The 18,537-nt window shown below is 35.8% G+C and overlaps 3 protein-coding genes across 8 annotated transcripts; 2 read left to right on the top strand and 1 right to left on the bottom strand.

Moving 5' to 3' along the window:
- The first annotated feature begins 7,159 nt into the window (after positions 1-7,159).
- LOC123306794 (probable phospholipid hydroperoxide glutathione peroxidase) lies at positions 7,160-8,188 on the top strand. 2 transcript variants are annotated; one of them, XM_044888941.1, is made up of 2 exons: positions 7,160-7,321; positions 7,487-8,188. In XM_044888941.1, the coding sequence occupies exon 2, from the start codon at positions 7,504-7,506 to the stop codon at positions 8,011-8,013; it is 510 nt and encodes a 169-aa protein (XP_044744876.1). In that variant the 5' UTR covers positions 7,160-7,321; positions 7,487-7,503; the 3' UTR covers positions 8,014-8,188. The 2 variants fall into 2 exon arrangements, with proteins under 2 accessions (XP_044744876.1, XP_044744877.1); XM_044888942.1 differs by having other exon boundaries at positions 7,193-7,348.
- A 785-nt stretch (positions 8,189-8,973) lies between these two features.
- On the top strand, positions 8,974-10,096 carry LOC123308152 (probable phospholipid hydroperoxide glutathione peroxidase). 5 transcript variants are annotated; one of them, XM_044890701.1, is made up of 2 exons: positions 8,974-9,246; positions 9,369-10,096. In XM_044890701.1, exons 1-2 carry the CDS (start codon positions 9,207-9,209, stop codon positions 9,905-9,907), a joined length of 579 nt encoding a protein of 192 aa, XP_044746636.1. In that variant the 5' UTR covers positions 8,974-9,206; the 3' UTR covers positions 9,908-10,096. The 5 variants fall into 5 exon arrangements, with proteins under 5 accessions (XP_044746636.1, XP_044746639.1, XP_044746637.1 ...); XM_044890704.1 differs by having other exon boundaries at positions 8,975-9,170; positions 9,373-10,096; XM_044890702.1 differs by having other exon boundaries at positions 8,976-9,166.
- Positions 10,097-12,918: 2,822 nt separating this feature from the next.
- On the bottom strand, positions 12,919-17,717 carry LOC123308072. The gene is made up of 2 exons (XM_044890609.1): positions 16,888-17,717; positions 12,919-13,399 (listed from the first exon to the last, which is right to left on the bottom strand). Exons 1-2 carry the CDS (start codon positions 17,641-17,643, stop codon positions 12,959-12,961), a joined length of 1,197 nt encoding a protein of 398 aa, XP_044746544.1. The 5' UTR covers positions 17,644-17,717; the 3' UTR covers positions 12,919-12,958.
- Between the last annotated feature and the right edge of the window lie 820 nt (positions 17,718-18,537).

Genomic DNA, 18,537 nt, shown 5'->3' with positions numbered 1-18,537 from the left:
TAGCTGTCGAGGCTCAATATTAGATAAAAGAGAGTTCACGCAAAAGAAAAGCAAAATCCAAATTGATATGTTATGTTTAACGTCTGGTGGCAGCACTTCAACTCAAATTTCATTACAACACGTCAGTGGCGTAGCTTGCCTTAGAGGGGCCCTGTATCAAAATGTGTTGAGGGGCCCTAAGGAAGGGTGAAGTAAAAATAAAAGTAGCAAAAAATGTTAGTATCGAAATGATTATATGTAATTATAATTAAAAGTTCTAACTCATACTTGGTGCTGGGAGCGCAATAATACACAAACAAATAACATACAAACAATATAAAATAATATTCAAACAAATAATATACAAACAACATAAAATGATAAAAAAACAAATAATAAACAAAAAATACCAAAAATTAAAGATACGCTTTTCTAGCATTTATTTAAGCAAATCTATTTATCAAATCCGCCATAGCTGATGACGATTTCAGTTTTTCAAGTTGTTCCCCCTCTATTGACAATAACGACATGTCTGACAGCCATTCCTGTCCCATAGAAGTCCTCAGATAATTTTTTATGAGTTTTAATTTTGAAAAACTCCTTTCAGCGATTGCAGTTGTAACCGGAAGGGTCTAAAATAAAAGGCATCCAGTAATATCGTCCGGAAAACTGTATGCAAGGCTATTGAATTTTATCAGGACTAATTTTAAAAGTTCTTTGATGGCACGAATTTTTTGAATTTCAGATTTTAAGTATTAGTATCTATCTGAATGATCGATTCGGTGTAATGAACGGGATTTTGAAATGAATGGTTGTCTTAGCAGTTATTCTCAAAAATGCTATTGTAAAACCTATATGAGGTTTTGGATAACATTTTTAGGAATTTTTTGCTTACAGACATTCGGGGGCCCCTAAAGCCTGGGGGCCCCGTATCAGTGATACCGCGGTAGCTACGCCCCTGCAACACGTAAACGATATATTTGACGTTGTTTCTCACGTTAACGTTTACGTTCAGGGCTGGTATGCGACCATTCGCAATATATGCGATCGTACGCATCGAAAAATGTTGTGATGTTTTTAACAGCAAATAGCAGAGTTTTCCAGAGTTTCACCAAAGCATTGTGTTTAGCCACAGCCCTCTTAACACGGCATGTGTTTAAGAGGGCTGTGGTTTAGCCCATATTCTTCTTCTTCTTGTGGTTCCTATCCGTTACGGATGTTGGCAACCAGCATGGCAAGCCTAAAGCTGCATTCACAATCAATTCGCGGGCCGAAGTGCACTTCGGCACGAAATTTACCATTCGCGATAATCTTGAAACCAAATACTCAAATTAATCAAAAATGTAACTGATCAAAACATAAGCATCAGCATCATCTATAGCCGGCACGAAATTCCTTGCCGAAGTGATAGTTTGCAACTTGCAAGAAATTTTGTCTTGAATTTCATTGTGAATGGTAACGCCATCTGCTAAGCTTCCGTGCCGAAGTGCACTTCGGCCCGTGAATTGATTGTGAATGTAGCTTTACTTTGTTTACGGCAATGCGGAAGAGCTCGGCTGATGTTTTTCCGGTCCATTTCCTAAGATTATGCAGCCAAGATATTCTTCTCCTTCCTGGACCTCTTCTTCCATCGATTTTTCCCTGGATGATTGTCTGGAGTAAAGAGTACCTGGAGTCGTTTCTCATGATGTGGCTCAGATACTGCAGTTTCCGGATCTTGATGGTGTTCATAATTTCTTTTCGTTTATTCATCCTTCTTAGTACCTCTTCATTAGTGATATGTTCGGTCCATGATATCCTCAACATTCTTCGATAGAGTCGCATTTCGAAGGCTTCTATTCTCTTTGATGTGTCCAAAGATTCTGCCCCGTACAGGAGGATAGAGAAGATGTAACATCTGAGAAGTCTCACTTTTGTTTCCAGTGTAAGATCATGGCTTCTGAAGAGTTTGCTCATTTTGTTAAAGGCAGCTGTGGCTTTGGCGATTCGTGATTTGATTTCTTGAGTTGTGTCCCAGTTCTCGTTTATAAGTGTTCCTAGGTACGTGGTGTGTGGTACTCTCTCTATTGGCTGGTTGTTGATGGATAACTGGATGTTGTCGATCTTGTTTTTGCTAATGACCATAATTTTGGTCTTTTGTATGTTTATGTCCAAACCATATTTCTTACTAACTCTTGCTATTTTGTTGATAAGTTTTTGCAGTGCTTGTGGGCTATCTGCGAACACGATGGTGTCGTCCGCGTATCTTATATTACTCAATTTCTTCCCATTTATTGAGATGCCTTCTTCTTCGTTGTCGAGTGCTTCTTTAAAAATCTGTTCGGAGTAGATGTTGAATAGCAGGGGTGAGAGTACGCAGCCCTGCCTTACTCCTCGCATTATTTTGACGGCCTCAGTTGTTTCTCCGTCGACTCTCATTGTTGCCGACTGGCCCCAGTACAAGCTACTTATGATATTCAGGTCACCGGTATCGATCCCTGTCTTCCCCAGTATTTCCATCATTTTGCCATGTTGAACCCGGTCAAATGCCTTGACGTAGTCAATTAAGGTAAGCGCACATACAACGGCATCGGACGGACGGTACGGATCGGAATAAATTACTTTCAATGGAACTGAATGGAGCAACGCACATATGTGCGGACGGCAGGCATCGCATCGCATCGCATCCTACGGAATTGAGGAACGAGAATTAAATTCCGACCGATGCGTGCTGTGCCGGCCGATCCCGACCGTTACCTCCGAGAAGAAATATTAAGAAATATTAAGAAATTCATATCGGAGGTAACGACATATGTCGGGACGTTACCTCCGATATGAGACGTTCCACGTCTTAGGCCTCGCTGTGCTGACGTCACACGACAGCGCCCAGGCCTTTTCTTCTCGGAGGTAACGCATATGTGCGATACCAATCGGAGATTGCCGCGGCATCTGCGTCATTTTACAAGTCTCTACATGCAGCGGCTTGTACGGGTAGTCATACGAAATACGAATTCACGGCAGAAGCATGAGTTTTCAGGAGAACTTAATACTGTGCGTACAAAATTATAATGAATTGTACAATTTAAGTGACAGAAATTATAGCAACCATTTTTTTTTTCGTCCTTCATCAAGTGCGGAAATAAATGAACATATTCTCCAAAATCCTCCCTTTTTTACATATGTCATGTATCCACATTCGTCTACGATTCCTTCGCTTTTGAAACTCTTCTTCCTCCAGAACAAACGCTAGTTCCTCACCGCTTGAAGACATATTCGCAACTAATCTATTCCTCCGGAGTCCGGCGATTCCGATGTTATATGTGCGATACCTTCATAAAAATTCCGCCGCTGCCGTGCCGTTCCTTCCATGCCGTCCGTCCGATGCCGATGTATGTGCGCTTACCTTAAAACAGCAGTACACGTCACGGTTAACGTCTCTGCATCTCTGGACAAGGACTTGGACAGCAAAGAGTGCTTCTCTGGTTCCCATCGCATTGACGAAACCGAACTGGTTTCGAGAGATTAGGTTCTCGCATCGGTTGTATATTCTCCTATGGATGACTTTGAGAAAGCATTTCAGCAGGTGGCTCATCAGACTTATCGTTCGATACTCTTCACATCGTTTTGCGCCTTGTTTCTTTGGCAGTGCAATGAACTCTGAGACTAGCCATTCTTGTGGTATTTTACCTGATTTGTAGATGTTGTTGAAAAGTTTGGTAATCTTCTTCAACCCATTCTCGTCTAGAAGCTTCAGGAACTCTGTCTGGATGTTGTCAGGTCCTGCCGCTTTTCCTTCTTTGCTCTGCTCTATAGCTGCCCTCACTTCTGATTCTATTATTTCTGGCCCATTATCTGTGTTACTCCGGGGATCTGGGGGGTTCTCTCTATTATCCTCAAAGAGTTGCTCTATATACCTAGTCCATGTCTTCTTTTTCTCTTCCATGTCTACAATGATGTTCCCGTTAGCGTCAACTAGCTTCCCGAAGTTTGTATTCCTTCTTTGTCCAGTGACTTCCTTCACCTTCCGGTGGACGTTAAAGTAGTCATATTTCAACTGCAGTGCCTCTATCTCCTCACAGTTCTCCCTCTGTTCCTTTTCTTTAGCCATTCGTACTTCGTTCCTTATGATATTGTTTATCCTTTTGTATTCTATGGTGTTATTCTTGTTCAATCTTCTCTCTTCCATTAGGTCTAATATGTAATCTGTCATCCAGGTTTTCTTCTTCACTCTTTGTCCGTCTTCCTTCAGAATAGTTTCTTTAATGTGTTCCACTTTACTTTTCAGGTGATTCAATTGTTCTTCTACTGAGCTATCTTCTGTTGCTTCTGCTACTGCTGCATTCAGCTCTTTCTTTACACATTCTTTAATCTTCCCGTTTTTCAGCTGTCTAAGGTTAACTTTTAATGGAACAGTTTTCTTTATCTTCTTCATAACCACTTTGAATTTTCCGATGACTGGCACGTGGTCAGTTTGCATATCTGCTCCCGGGAAGGTTCTCATACTTAAGCAGCTGTTTCTGTACCGCTTGTTGATCAGTACGTAATCTATTTGATTTCTGACTATTCTACCAGGTTTATCGAGGGGCGATCTCCATGTATATAAACGCCGCGGTGGTTGTTTGAACTGTGTGTTGAGGACTACAAGGTCGTGTTCGTCTGTAAATTTCTCCAGCATATCTCGGTTTTTTCCCCAGTTCCCAACTTTGCATTAAAGTCCCCCATGATGATGTTAACTTCTTTTTTGGGTAGCTTTTCGAGTATTTGGGCGACATTCCTGTACAATTCCTCAACTTCCCCCTCATCCTTATCTGCAGTAGGGGCATAAATCTGGATGATGTTTAGATTTACTGGTCGGGCGCTAATCTGTATTAGAAGGACTCTTTTCGAGAATGGGACAAAGTTCATGACACTCCGCGCTATCTCTTTGGTGACAACAACGCCTACACCATTCACAAACTTGCCATCTTGTGTTCCCTAATAATACGCTCTGTGTTCGTCCACATCCACCGAACCCACTCCCGGCCACCTCATCTCACTGATCCCCATGATGTCAACTTTCATCCTACTCATCTCCTTTGTTGCGTTGTTGATATTTCCAGCTTGCGCCATCGTTCTAACGTTCCAAGTACCGATCCTCACTTCTCTGTTCACCTTCATTACACTGCTCAAAACATTTCCTCCCGGAGATCCGGGCCCATATGAAAGCACCAAATTCTTTGGTGAAACTCTGGAAAACTCTGCTATTTGCTGTTAAAATCATCACAACGTTTTTCGATGCGTACGATCGCATATATTGCGAATGCTCGAGAATACCAGCCTAGGCTAACGTACTGTGCGCACTTCAACTCTCTAATAGAGTTCAATCAGGACAAACTGATTCTCTGGTTCAAAGGTTTACGCTATGCGAGGTACCGGAAGCGAGGCTAAACCGGGCTTAACAGTCAATTCTTCGAAGAAGAATATGTGTAAAGTGTGAAAGTATTTTACCTATGAGATATTATGTCTGTCAAAAAAAATGTGGAATAGATATCTGAATCTCTAAATAGTAATGGTTGGATTTTGAGTACTATCAAGATTACTAGAACATATAAAGGCTGTTGATGGTCCATTAAACATTTGTAGAGAACTAATCACAATTTAGTACTGAAAATTTGCATATTGGGGTTTTAGACTATGAACTTTCCCTCTTAAATATTATCAAACCTACGTAGCTTGCGGATATATCGGAAACAGCCTAATACTTCCTTATTTCAAATGGCACACCCCGCTTTTTTTCACACCGTTATATAGCCTATTTAATGGCAGTATTCCATACCTTGGGTAATAAGTCAACAGTTCAGGAGTTATTGGGAATCTTAAGCTGAACATTGCTCCATTTTAGCTGTTGACCATCTAAGTGATTTGTGTAAAATTGTGCTTTCCAATGATGAGGGCGCTAAAAACATGCGATTGCATCGTACAAAATGTACTAATATTAGAACGGATGTGTTAGCTCCTTGAGTCCTTATTTCACAAAATAATTGGTAGAAGACATATATAGGTGAACAGAAATATAGTGTGCTCATGGATAAATCTATAGATGTATCGGTATCAAAAACACTAGGATTCGTTGTACGATAATACAGTATTAAGAACCAAAATATTACGTCAGCGTTTCTAAAGCTCGCGTGTCAGTAGAAAGCGCAGATGCAAAAAATCTAGTTGCTGTTCTTGTAAATTCATAATTCATTGACAAATTTCAAAATCTCAATCGCTGTATAATCATCAAAGATCTTTGATAATCATAGATAATAACATGGTTGGAATCGGCACAGATAATGCCTCCGTGGTGGTCGGTGTAAATAATGGTGTTTTTGAAATACTCAAAAGAGAACTTCATTTGAAAAATTTGGTGTTAATTCGTTGCACATGTACATGTCATTCCCTACAATTTGCAGTTTCACATGTCTCAGTGAATACTGTGCCCAGAAATATCGAGTTTCTTGTACGGGAAACTTACAATTGGTTTTCAACTTCTCCTAAAAGGCAAGATGAATATACGAAGCTCTATTACTTCTGTACTGGGTATTTTCAGAAATGAATTATTTTCACCAGTTGAACCTTCTGTTAGAAAAAAGCCTGACCTTTGAATACAAATTTCAATTCTGTCATATTTTTTTATGAATTTCAAATAAAAAGTATATCAAATTTAAGAAAGTATTTCATTGATATCAATTGATTCGAAACAATGTTTAGATAAAAAAAAACACCCTGATCACAAAACAAAGCCCTACTCTTGTTTTGTTGGTCAGGATGTTATTTCTTGTTTCGATATTCGAATCCAATACAAGAAATAGAATTCGAATTTCGCGCCCTTCAATTATAAAACAGAAAACTGTAAACAGTTTGACAGTGCGATTTCAGGGCCATCTTATGGTGAATTATATGAAACAGGCCAAAATATAGTCGGAGTCGGTTTTTAGTACCGTGACTCTAACGTTTGATAGAGTCACTGTAGTTTTTAGCAGGTTTATACCCTCCATAAGCAGGTTCCTTTTTACTAGAGATATGAGGGCGTCCGTCAGATCAGTTTTTTTTTTATCTGAGGGGCATCCTACCTTCCTAACCAGAGACAACCGTCTCGGTTGTCCACGGTTGATCTACGGTTCTAGGTTGTCTATGCTATGTCTCGGTTGATTCGATACGAGAAAAACTTTTCTATAATTTCTATGTCCTGATCATAGATCCCATAGATAATGTCTATGGGAATGATACGTCGTAAATTAAAGTAAATAAATATTTGTTGTTTACCAAAGTTCAATAGGCGTTACCTTGGATGATTCAACAAATATAATATCTTGTTTTTACCGGATCTATACACATTGTCAGTTATCAACTTAACGAGCAACAGGTAAAAATTGACATTTCTGGTGAAAATTAGCGTTTGTTTTTTTTTAGAGAGAGCCATATGAAATTGCAATTATAATGAATAAATCTATGAAACATATCATGATCTCCGGCTTTGTATCAATCGTTGCTATTTTTTTAGGTGCAATTTACTTCGAAATGGCGGAATCTACTGTGAACTGGAAAGAAGCAAAGTCGATTTATGAATTTACTGTAAATGATATTAATGGTCAACCAGTTTCCCTAGAGAAGTATAAGGGACATGTATTGATTATTGTTAATGTTGCTTCTAAATGTGGATATACAAATAATCATTATACAGAATTGAATGAACTGTATGATGAATATGCTGAAAGCAAAGGATTGAGAATCCTTGCCTTCCCTTGCAATCAATTTGGAGGGCAAGAGCCAGGTGATAGTGATCAGATTTGTGAGTTTACAAAAAAGAAAAATGTCAAGTTTGATTTATTCGAAAAAATAAATGTGAATGGAAATGATGCACACCCGCTATTTAAATATTTGAAAGAGAAACAGGGTGGATTTTTGCTTGATGCTATCAAGTGGAATTTTACAAAGTTTATTATTGACAAAAATGGCCAACCAGTTGATAGGCAGGGACCTAATGTAAGCCCTAAAGGTCTGATTAAAACTTTGGAAAAATATTGGTGAAAAGAGTATGTGTATTCAGATGAATATTCTCTTAACAATATATTATTTTTTATTGGTGTTTGATATATTTTCTGAAATATTTTTAAAGTTTATGATTGTTCTTTAAATTTCAGAGACTGATAAATTTATATATTTTATTAACCTTGTTTCCCTGAAAATAAATATATGATACTACGAGGGTTGTTTTGATTTAACTTCAGAGTGGAGTAAATGCTTAAAACATCAACTGTTCTGGAATATATCCATCTTTTTCAGTGGTGTCATAGTAGATCATGCAGCCAAATGAAATGGTTTATACTTGATGACAATATTTTGGTTAACAGTAATGAACATTTTGATAGGGAAATATAATTTAAGGTACCCTTCGTAGTAATAATGATTATTGTGGTTGAATCAAGAATCAATATTAAGTCATCCCACAGAGACAGAACACTATTATATCCTATATGATAAATCTCAAGTAATCTGCCTATATTTGCCATGATATTCATCAACTTTTTGATCAAGACCTATCAGTTAATCATTGATGGTAAAAAAATATTTTTTGAAAACATTGGGGAAAATTGTAAAATGGATGGCCCTACAGAAAAATCTGAATGGAAGTAGGAAATCTGAAATTTCCATGATTCCAGATTTGAAGCAAAGAGTATCAATTCTTTGTTTGAACAATGATAGCACATCACTACATTCGCCACCTGCTGCACGGACTACCCACCTTCTAGCGGGTAGTCTTTGGAATGCTGTGAAAATCTGTAATGCTGTAAGAATCTGATATCAAAGAAGGATTATTTGTCTCTCTAACCTCTTTGATATTACCAAAGATTAATTTGATATTCTTCTTTAATTTTATCAAAGATATTACCCCAGATCAATAAAAATGCTTTTTATTGATCTGAGGATATTACACAGACATTACAATGTAATATCTTTGGATTTTATCGACTCATCGCGCATTTATCGCACATCCGGCACATCCCTACTACTAGTAGTCCTAGTTGGTGTTCTGTTGTTATATTCAAAGAACTATAATTTATAATTCTGTATAAATAATACGGTTTTGCTTTGATTTTCTCAATTCCAAGTTGTGTTGTGCAATATTGTGCATATTTCAGATATACGTACATTACACATTAAAAAATATTATTCTGTGGCAGTAAGTTTATTTTTTGTTTTGGTATTATTTTATTGTCAAGATGGCCCTTTTTTCAAGTTCGAAGCCAATATTTTTACGGGGTACGATTTGGTAGTGAAATTATCATTATTATCAAAAATTCTGGTTAATTTTGATATACATAAATATTAGGTGAAATAAACAATACCATTTCAAGATTTATGTTTATGTAACTGTTCCACAGGTAGATTAATCACTGGAATTTTATCAGCAATGGCAGCTACAAACGTTGATTATAAACAAGCTAAAACCATATATGAATTCACAGTCAACGACATCAAAGGAGAGGTTGTGTCTCTTGAGAAATATAAAGGACATGTTTGCATAATAGTAAATGTAGCTTCCAAGTGTGGTTACACTGACAACCATTACACTGAATTGAATGAATTATATGATAAATACAGTGAAACCAAAGGACTGAGAATACTAGGATTTCCATGTAACCAATTTGGATCACAAGAGCCAGGTGGTAACGATGAAATCTGTGAGTTTGCCAAAAGGAAGAAGGTTAATTTTGATATGTTCGATAAAGTTGATGTAAATGGTGGAAATGCTCACCCACTATGGAAGTTCTTGAAACATAAGCAAGGTGGACTTCTGTTGGATAGTATAAAATGGAATTTTACTAAGTTCATTGTTGACAAAAATGGTATACCAGTAGCAAGGTATGGTCCAAATACTAGTCCAAAGGATTTAGAAAAGGATTTGGAGAAGTACTGGTGAATTTCATCATATAGATTGTTCAAGCTACTAATAATAAGTTGAGCTTTATTTGAAACCTAGTGTGATATATCATTGTACTATTGTGGACCGGTTTTGGTTATGATAAATATATATAATTGATTATAAAAATATATTGTATTAATAATAATGGAACTATTCAAATTATTGAAATAAATGTAATTCTTCAGATGAGCTTTTTCAATTTCTGTTTACATATACAATTGATCATTGAAAAAGTAAAATTTTATGGGATATACCCAAAAGGAAATGTCTATTTTGAATAAACAGAATATCTAGTAACTTGACCACAATCATGCTTAACTATGGGACAGATATCTTGTTGGTTATTATGTGGGTAACTTTTGTTAATTTAGAGATAAAAATGGAATAATTGCTCGAATTTCATCTAGGCAATTGAAAATCAGACAGTCTGGTATTATTTTTGACCAGAATGGTTTGACTAAAACCAACTCAATCTAAAAAGTTGATCATGTGAAAAACCATTGAGTTTTACTGATATAACCAAGAAGATATTGCTATATCTTTTTGAATACAAAATACAACATGTGAGTATAAACACAGCCTTCCAAAACAGTCTCTCTGAAGACCGTTGTGGTATAAATTCTTTTTGTCAGTTCCGCTATGCTTGCTCTTAATATCCTCATTAGTCGTTATAATTCTTTATGAGGTGGTGAAATACTATTAGAAGTATACATATTGGGTAAATTCAGAAAAAATTGGGAACAATCATGATTGCTGTTATGCTTCCTATGGTGGATGTGCTATATAGCCCATGCACCTTAACAAGAATAAAATTAGGCGGATATATTATGCGAGCGAGAAGGCAATCAAAAAAATTTTTGGTGGTGTTCCTCTATGATTGGGTGAGGTAGAAAAGCCACCTATTTCACAATATTGTGAAATATGAATATGGAGAGAATGTTTTTGCGAAACAATGTTTAGGGGTGGCTTTTTCTACCTCACTCAATCATATAGAGGAACACCACCAAAAATTTTTTTGATTGCCTTCTCGCTCGCATAATATATCCGCCTAATTTTTTTCTTGTCAGTTAATTATTTAAAAAAAAAATGTTAAAAACTGCTTTTCTCTCGCGATCTTTATTTTTTAACAAGGAATCACCCCCTAACTTTTTTCGCAACTACATATTCACATACAGCCTGTATTGCATGTTCAGATACCATCATCTAATACAATCTATAAACTTTTTTTATATCTACAAAGAAAACCCTTGTCCCTACCTATTTACTAACTACTGCTATAGCTGCTATATAGCATTAATTGACGCACCTTGTAAATTATTGAAAGTAATAATAAACGGATAATGACTAATAAATTTGTTGGTTACAATCGAGTATTTCGTTCTTGCTATTTGTGATGTACTGCATTTGGTCTTCTACCTATATAATTTGATATGATATTTAATTTGTGAAAAGTTTAAAATTATTTGTTTTGTTACATTCATCTAATACCTATTCTATTTTGTACCAGTTCTCAATAAAATTATCAACTTCACATGATAACGCTTGGCAGCGTAATCATATATACCTTTAATACCATAATACCTAAACTACAAAGTAAAAGTAGGTATACACAGCCGGTCAAAAAATCAAAAGAGGTACTTACCCTGAAAAATTGCCAATTTTCACTGTAGATAAAAAAATACGTTCCACTTGACTTATGATCGAACTTTCGAAATCGTCAAAATCTCAATTTTTGCTAATAACTCGAAAACGAAGAATCGTATATGAGCCTACGAATTTCACCATTCTTTGATTCTCTGAAATAGAGCTAGGAAAACTGCCTCTGTTTAGTCCATCTCTTCTAGTTTCCGAGATTTCCTGAGTGGACATTGAATGTGACACCCTCTACATTCCCGATCATTACTGAAAAGTTGACATTTTTAACTTTTATGAATAATGAAGAAGAATAAAGTTATTTGGTACCTATGTTAAAAAAGGAAAAAAATATTAGTTAAAATTACTAAAAGTTAAAGTGGTCCTTTTATGCTATGGTGAAAACACTGTTCAAAATGTGTGATCTAAATATTCTAGATAAAATATGAATAGTTTTTATTTATTATAGACATTGATAATTAAAACGTACTCTATGTTATAAAGGGTGGTTCCTAATTGAATGTCGATATTTATGGGGGTGATTTTTGGGCCCATTTTAAGAAAAAAACTTTATATGAACATATGTCCTAAACGTCTTACCTTTTGAGATACAGGGTGGTAAAGTTTTCAAAAATAAATAATTTATTTATTAATATCTACAATGCCACTTCAGATATTTCAATGAAATTTTTCAATGTACCTATCACTTTGTTTTTAATTTCCACCAGTAGCGTTCGTACGTAATTTGACCTACCCATCTTGGCAGACATTGATGGTACGCCACAGATTTTTCCTGAAATAAAAATTATTTTTGAAATTCCCAATCATTTCTTACCAAAGTTGATTACTTGACTTATTTTTTCAATCCGATTCACGGTTTCCGTGAATAAAACCGTTTCTCTGCATGATCGTTGAATTGAAAATATCGTTGATTAATACATATGACATATCATCATGCAGAGACATACGTAGATTTTATTTTTTTAGTACATGTATGACAAATTCGTTGAAATATCTGAAGTGTTGTTGTAGATATATTTATAATAATTGATTTATTTTTGAAAACTTTACCACCCTGTATCTCAAGAGGTAAGACGTTTAGGACATATGTTCATATGAATTTTTTTTCCTAAAATGGACCCAAGAATCACCCCCATAAATATTGACATTCATTTAGGAAACACCCTGTATACATATAGATGACACTCTGGATTTTGGATATTACATTGTTATACATACATTTCTGATCATACTCTGTATTAATTTCTTCAAAGATTGCATATTTACATATTTTGATATTGCTTTTTTTAGTTATTTCAAAAATATGTTCAATTCATTTCAGTTATTCATTTTATATTGACTGAACTGAATGGAGATTAGTGAACAAAAGAAATTTTATTTTTTCAGCACATATCTTCACAGTAAATCACGTTCTATACATAGGTCAAATATGGCATCAACTTGTTCAAAGAATTTTTCCAAGTCAGATACACCATCTCCTAGTATGGAGCTGAAATTCCCACTGTCATTCTCGACAAGATCATACGTATGACTCATATCTATATTATTGAACTGCATTCTCATTAAGAAAGGCATGCCTCCAATTCCTAGAGCAGCGTATCTTTTAAAAGCTTTCAAGCAAGCTTCTCGGGGAAAACAGTTTTCGGGGTTACTTCCTAGCTCTTTTATTTTTTCCGATAGAGTATTGTGATAAAACAACAGTAAGTCGTCCATGTGATTGAGTTCTTGACTGAAACAGCAGAAGAAGAAAAGCTGGGCGATGTCGATCATTGGAGATCCAACAACTGCAGTTTGCCAATCGACAATTTTAACTTCGATAGGCTCCAATTTCTCATTCTGAAAATCAAAATATGCAATTTAAACCTAAGGCAATATTATAACAAAGAAGAACAAAGATAAGTTCACTGTATGTAGGGTACCCCTATATTAGTGTTCTGTGGGGTACCCTACATAGTTCACTCGTAGTTCGGGCGCTTTAGTAGTGTGACGTGGCGTGTGGCCAATTCCTTTGCTATATATTCCTTATCATTATATCTTGATTTCAAACGAAGTATAATATAGTATAGAGGGAGATCAAAAAGCAAAATGCACAAAATTTATATCAGCGATATTCATTATTTTGTATTAAATGCTCGAACAATTTAATTCTCATTTTAAATTACACTGCTTTTCATGTATACTTGAGAGTTTGTCATGCACGCCCTGTCCTGTACGATAGGTGGAGGGTATAGGTGACTCCCTCTTGAATGGCTACCCTTACTTTTCGGTCCAGAAACTAGTGGAAATTTTGTTGGATGATTTGGTCATTAATGTGTTTTTATAAACCTTTTTTCATAATAAAGGGTTTTCCAATAAGAGGTGTTATATTGATATTCAAAGAAAAATGCCATTTTTCGAGATAAATGATCGGATATTTATTTCATAATAAAGAGGAAAGTATGCCGTTAATAATGAAAAACAACATCAGCAAAAGGGCCACCACGACTACGCTCACAGGACCATATCCTTCTCATGAAATTTTCCATAACCAAATCGCAAAGTGGCTGCCCTATGTCCTCGATAGCCTCACGAATTCCATCTTTGAGGTCTTGAATCAACGCTGGGCTGTTGGCGTAGACCTTATCTTTAACGTGGCCCCAAAGGAAGAAGTCGCAAGGTGTTAAATCACAAGATCTCGGTGGCCAATTGTGATCACCTCTTCGAGAGATAACACGGTCCGGAAACTTTTCCCGTAAAAGATCAATGGTTTCGTTGCTTGTGTGGCACGTAGCGCCGTCTTGTTGAAAGTAAACGTTGTCCAGATCAATACCATTCAACTCCAGCCATAAAAATTCTTTAATCATCTCTCGATAGCGCAATCCATTCACCGTAACTGTTGATCCAACCTCATTTTCGAAAAAGTACCTAAGGTCCAATGATCCCGCCGGACCATAAACCGCACCAAACAGTCACACGTTGAGGATGAAGAGGCTTCTCAACAATAACTCTTGGGTTTTCTGAGCCCCAGATGCGACAATTTTGCTTGTTGACGTAGCCACCGAGGTGGAAATGGGCCTCGTCAAGATGATTTTTCGATGGAATTCCGGATCATTTTCATGCATTTCAAGGACCCAATCAGCAAAAACACGACGTTGTTGATGATCTGCCGGCTTGAGTTCTTGTGTTAACTGAACTTTATAAGCCTTAAGACTCAAGTCTTTATGCAAAATACGGTGTAATGACGTTTGTGGAATGCCCAATTCCAAAGAACGACGTGGAATGGACAAACCTGGGTTTTCTTCAACACTTTTGGCTACAGCAACAATATTCTCAGTTGTTCTTGAGCGACGTGCACGGGTTTTATTCTTCACATCACTAACTTGTCCCAACAGCTCGAATTTTTCCACCAATTTCTGTATTGCGGTCCGACAAGGTGTTTCACGACGTCCCAAAAATGCTCTAGTTTTGCGAACTGTGACTGCAAATTTTTCACCATTTTTGTAGTGAATTTTAATAATTTCATTGCGTTGTTGAAGTGTGTATCGTTCCATTTTTAGTAATGGCGTAGTTTCTACTTGTCAAATATCAAAAAATAACAGCTTCAAAAGTGACAGCTACCGAAATAGCGGGCTATTCAAAATAACACCTCTTATTGGAAAACCCTTTAGTTTATAAGAATATGAAATATTCAAATTTACTCGAATATGTACCTACTTTAAGAGAACCTATAATTATCGAATAATTAGGATAGTAATTGATCTGATCTTTTATCAATTGTTACCTACAATGTTTTCAATAGCAGTTCAGAAACATTAATCCCTCCTACTAAAAGTGTTAAATTCCATAAAAAAGTTAAAATTCTAATTCAATGAGTTTATTAGGTGAAAGTCGGGTAGTACCGGACATAATACGAAAAAATAGTAAAACATAAATTTATTCTCGAATTTTTCCAAAAACTTAGTTTGAAATGATTATTCCACATATACTTCACATGTCCTGAAAAGGTACAAACATACACTTCATAAAATAAACATACATCGTTCAAAGAAAATGAAGTGAACATTTTGAATTTCTTCAAGACTTCAAGACGAGTAACATCAGACAGGAAAAAATAATTGTATATACTTCTGAAAATAGGTAAAGTTCAACAATTATCACACCTATAATACGTATGACCATTTTCTACGTCAGAGCATCCCTCCTAGACCAATCCATTATACTCACAACCAGGGACAACCTTGGGTTGTCTCTGCTCACAACACTGGATCTAGTCTTCGTCGAAACATTCATGGCAAATGAGAAAATGAGTTTCCTGCTCTCGTGTTCTTTCGTTTGGATGAAAATTTTAGTTTCTGTGTTTTTGTCAACTAGTTTTGAAAAATTTTGATTTAAACTTTCGTTCAAATTTTTTTTACTCCTTTTTATAGTCTCATTTTTATTTTCCTCTTCCAAGTCATTTATAATGCGAAGAAAAGCAGCATCTGCTTTTCTTCGGTGGAGCGTACTCCATTTGGGGGCCTTGACGATGACAAATTGGCTAGCTCAATTCAGATCGTAACACTTGTCGATATTCATATCGTCGGGTGGTATGCATCTGAATTTATCCTTATTATAAAAATTAACCTTTTCGGGCATTTTTCAACAAAATAGTAAATATCGAAGAAATGGATTTTGTGTGTTACTTTTTAAACACTCTATATCTATATTTTTTGAAACTGAAAAGAAAGGCAAGTATCCAGATAGACCTCGGAAGATATACGAGGATGGTAGATTCTAAAATGTTTTTTGAAATCTTTATCTTAAAAGGGGAAAATCAAAATTTTCAGGAGGGTCAATTGAGCATTGGAGTTATTTGAAAATAAGAAATAAGTAAAAATGGAATTTAAAATTATGTAAATATAGAGAGCAATATATATTTGTTATCTCGATTTTTGCAAAAAATGTTGTGCCTCCCAAACTTTCACAGATTAGGTACTCTTTTCAGTTTAGATTCTTGAAGAAAAAATAATACTTTATCATATTTTTCATTTCCAATCAACAAACTATGAGATCATAAAATACATAGAACATTGCCAGAAAGTAAGAATGTTTGTGTTTTTTACGATGTCTCAAATGGTGAGTACTAATTTTCGAATGAACCTACTAATTTTGAGTTGAATATTCTGGAAACCTGGTCTTCAGGAAGTGCATTTGAAATGAACTCACAAGCATTGCTTCAATTTGTGAGTTTATCATAATTTTAACGCTCAATATATTTATATCCTCTAAAGATGATCAGAAAGTATGGGTACTAGGGTACTGTTGTACAAAGTTTCTTTTCAATAGAAATCCAAAAATCTACTCACATATTTGAAAAGAAAATTGTTGTTCCAAACATCTGCATGAGTGACAACAAGGTATTCTTCATTCGTATTCTTCAAAAATTCCTTCATAAGAATTTTAAAACTCTTTCTTAATTCTCTAAGTTTACGCACAATATCAGGTCTATCTCTTTTTTCATACAAACTCAGTAGGTAATCTATTTGTTCCTCAAAAGCTGTAAGAGTCGCATCAGCAATCTTCCAATCTTCAAGTTCAATATTTCGTTTCCCCAACTGTCTGAAGATTTCCGGCTTTTGATCATTCAGGGCGAAACTGAATGCATGCCATTTGGCGTACGCCTCTAGAAGAAGCTTCAAGTGGTCCATATCCAGAGGCTTCAAATCGCGCACCTTGAAACCTTTCGGTACTAAGTTCTCCAATACCACGACAAAACGATCATCTGTTATCGATGTTCCATAAAAATCCGGGAGATTTCTGAATTTTTCCACCCCGCGTTCTTCGGCGAATTTGTCGAAATTTGACACAATTTTCGAGTAGACGTCTATCTCGTTTAGGTAAGCTTCAGTGAACATATCTTCTGATGAGTTCACACTGCTTTTAACTAAGAGATCTAGAAGATCCTTGACGCCATCCTTCTCAACGGTCACTTTCACATTTATCATTTTTGCTACATATCCTCCTACGAATTCTATCTCGGGAAATTCATACTCTATAATTTTGTAATTCTTACTCTGCAGAGCTTTACTTAAAGATTTAGTTACTTCAATTTTGGATTCCATTCTCTAATGTTTCACTGAGAACGTGTTTCATAGGTATGAATTTCATTTAAACTGATACTCTCTAATTCGAGCATATATGATAACCCTCATCCTGATAAGGAACATATGATGATTTTTTTGGATTACTTTATCCAAATCCCCTCTATCGAAATGAAACAAAATCTAGTCAGGATACTATGGTTTATGATTTATTTTCCTTTTTGAATCGTGATTACAGAAAATTACTATCACTAATGCAGCCAATAAATGCGATAACGCTCCCATATAGTTTCCGTGAATGTATTCAACAATTTATTTTGAGCAGTGCGATCAATCATCAATCCAGATTCTAATTAGTGACAATATCACTTCCATTCAATACTCAAGACTCAAAAGTACATTATATATACATCTTTCAGTGGCGGCTCGTGGTCATGAGAGCTGAGGAGGCTAATAGTTTTCGAGGAGTGTTGGAACAAACTCTTATCAGTCAATAAAGTATACTTCTTCAACATAATGAAAAGTTGTCAGTTCTAAGATTAATTTTGAATGCAAGAGGATGCTATATGCTCCTTTGACTTGTTATGCCTTTCGATAGATCGCGGTAAATTTTTCAAATCTGAAAACCCCGTTTCGAACCATGAAGTATATTCTGTTTGATGAGAAAATAGTAAATATGGCCAGCAAAATAATTTTTCCCGTTTGATCGATCCAGTTAACCAATCACATTTATCGTACCAAACAACATTGAAACTTCTATTCTGACGATTTTCGGTAGACTTTAGTGTAATTAAATTTGGTGGAGGTCTTGTGAAGGTTTTAACAACGTGTACAGTTAATTCTCAATATTCAATTCCATTTTATTTTTTGATCCGTATCAGTACTTACCCCTAACGGCCTAACAATATAATATAT

Source organism: Coccinella septempunctata, chromosome 2 (genome assembly GCF_907165205.1).
Source record: "Coccinella septempunctata chromosome 2, icCocSept1.1, whole genome shotgun sequence".
Classification (NCBI taxonomy): Eukaryota; Metazoa; Arthropoda; class Insecta; order Coleoptera; family Coccinellidae; genus Coccinella; species Coccinella septempunctata.
This window is presented reverse-complemented; position numbering and strand designations above follow the sequence as displayed.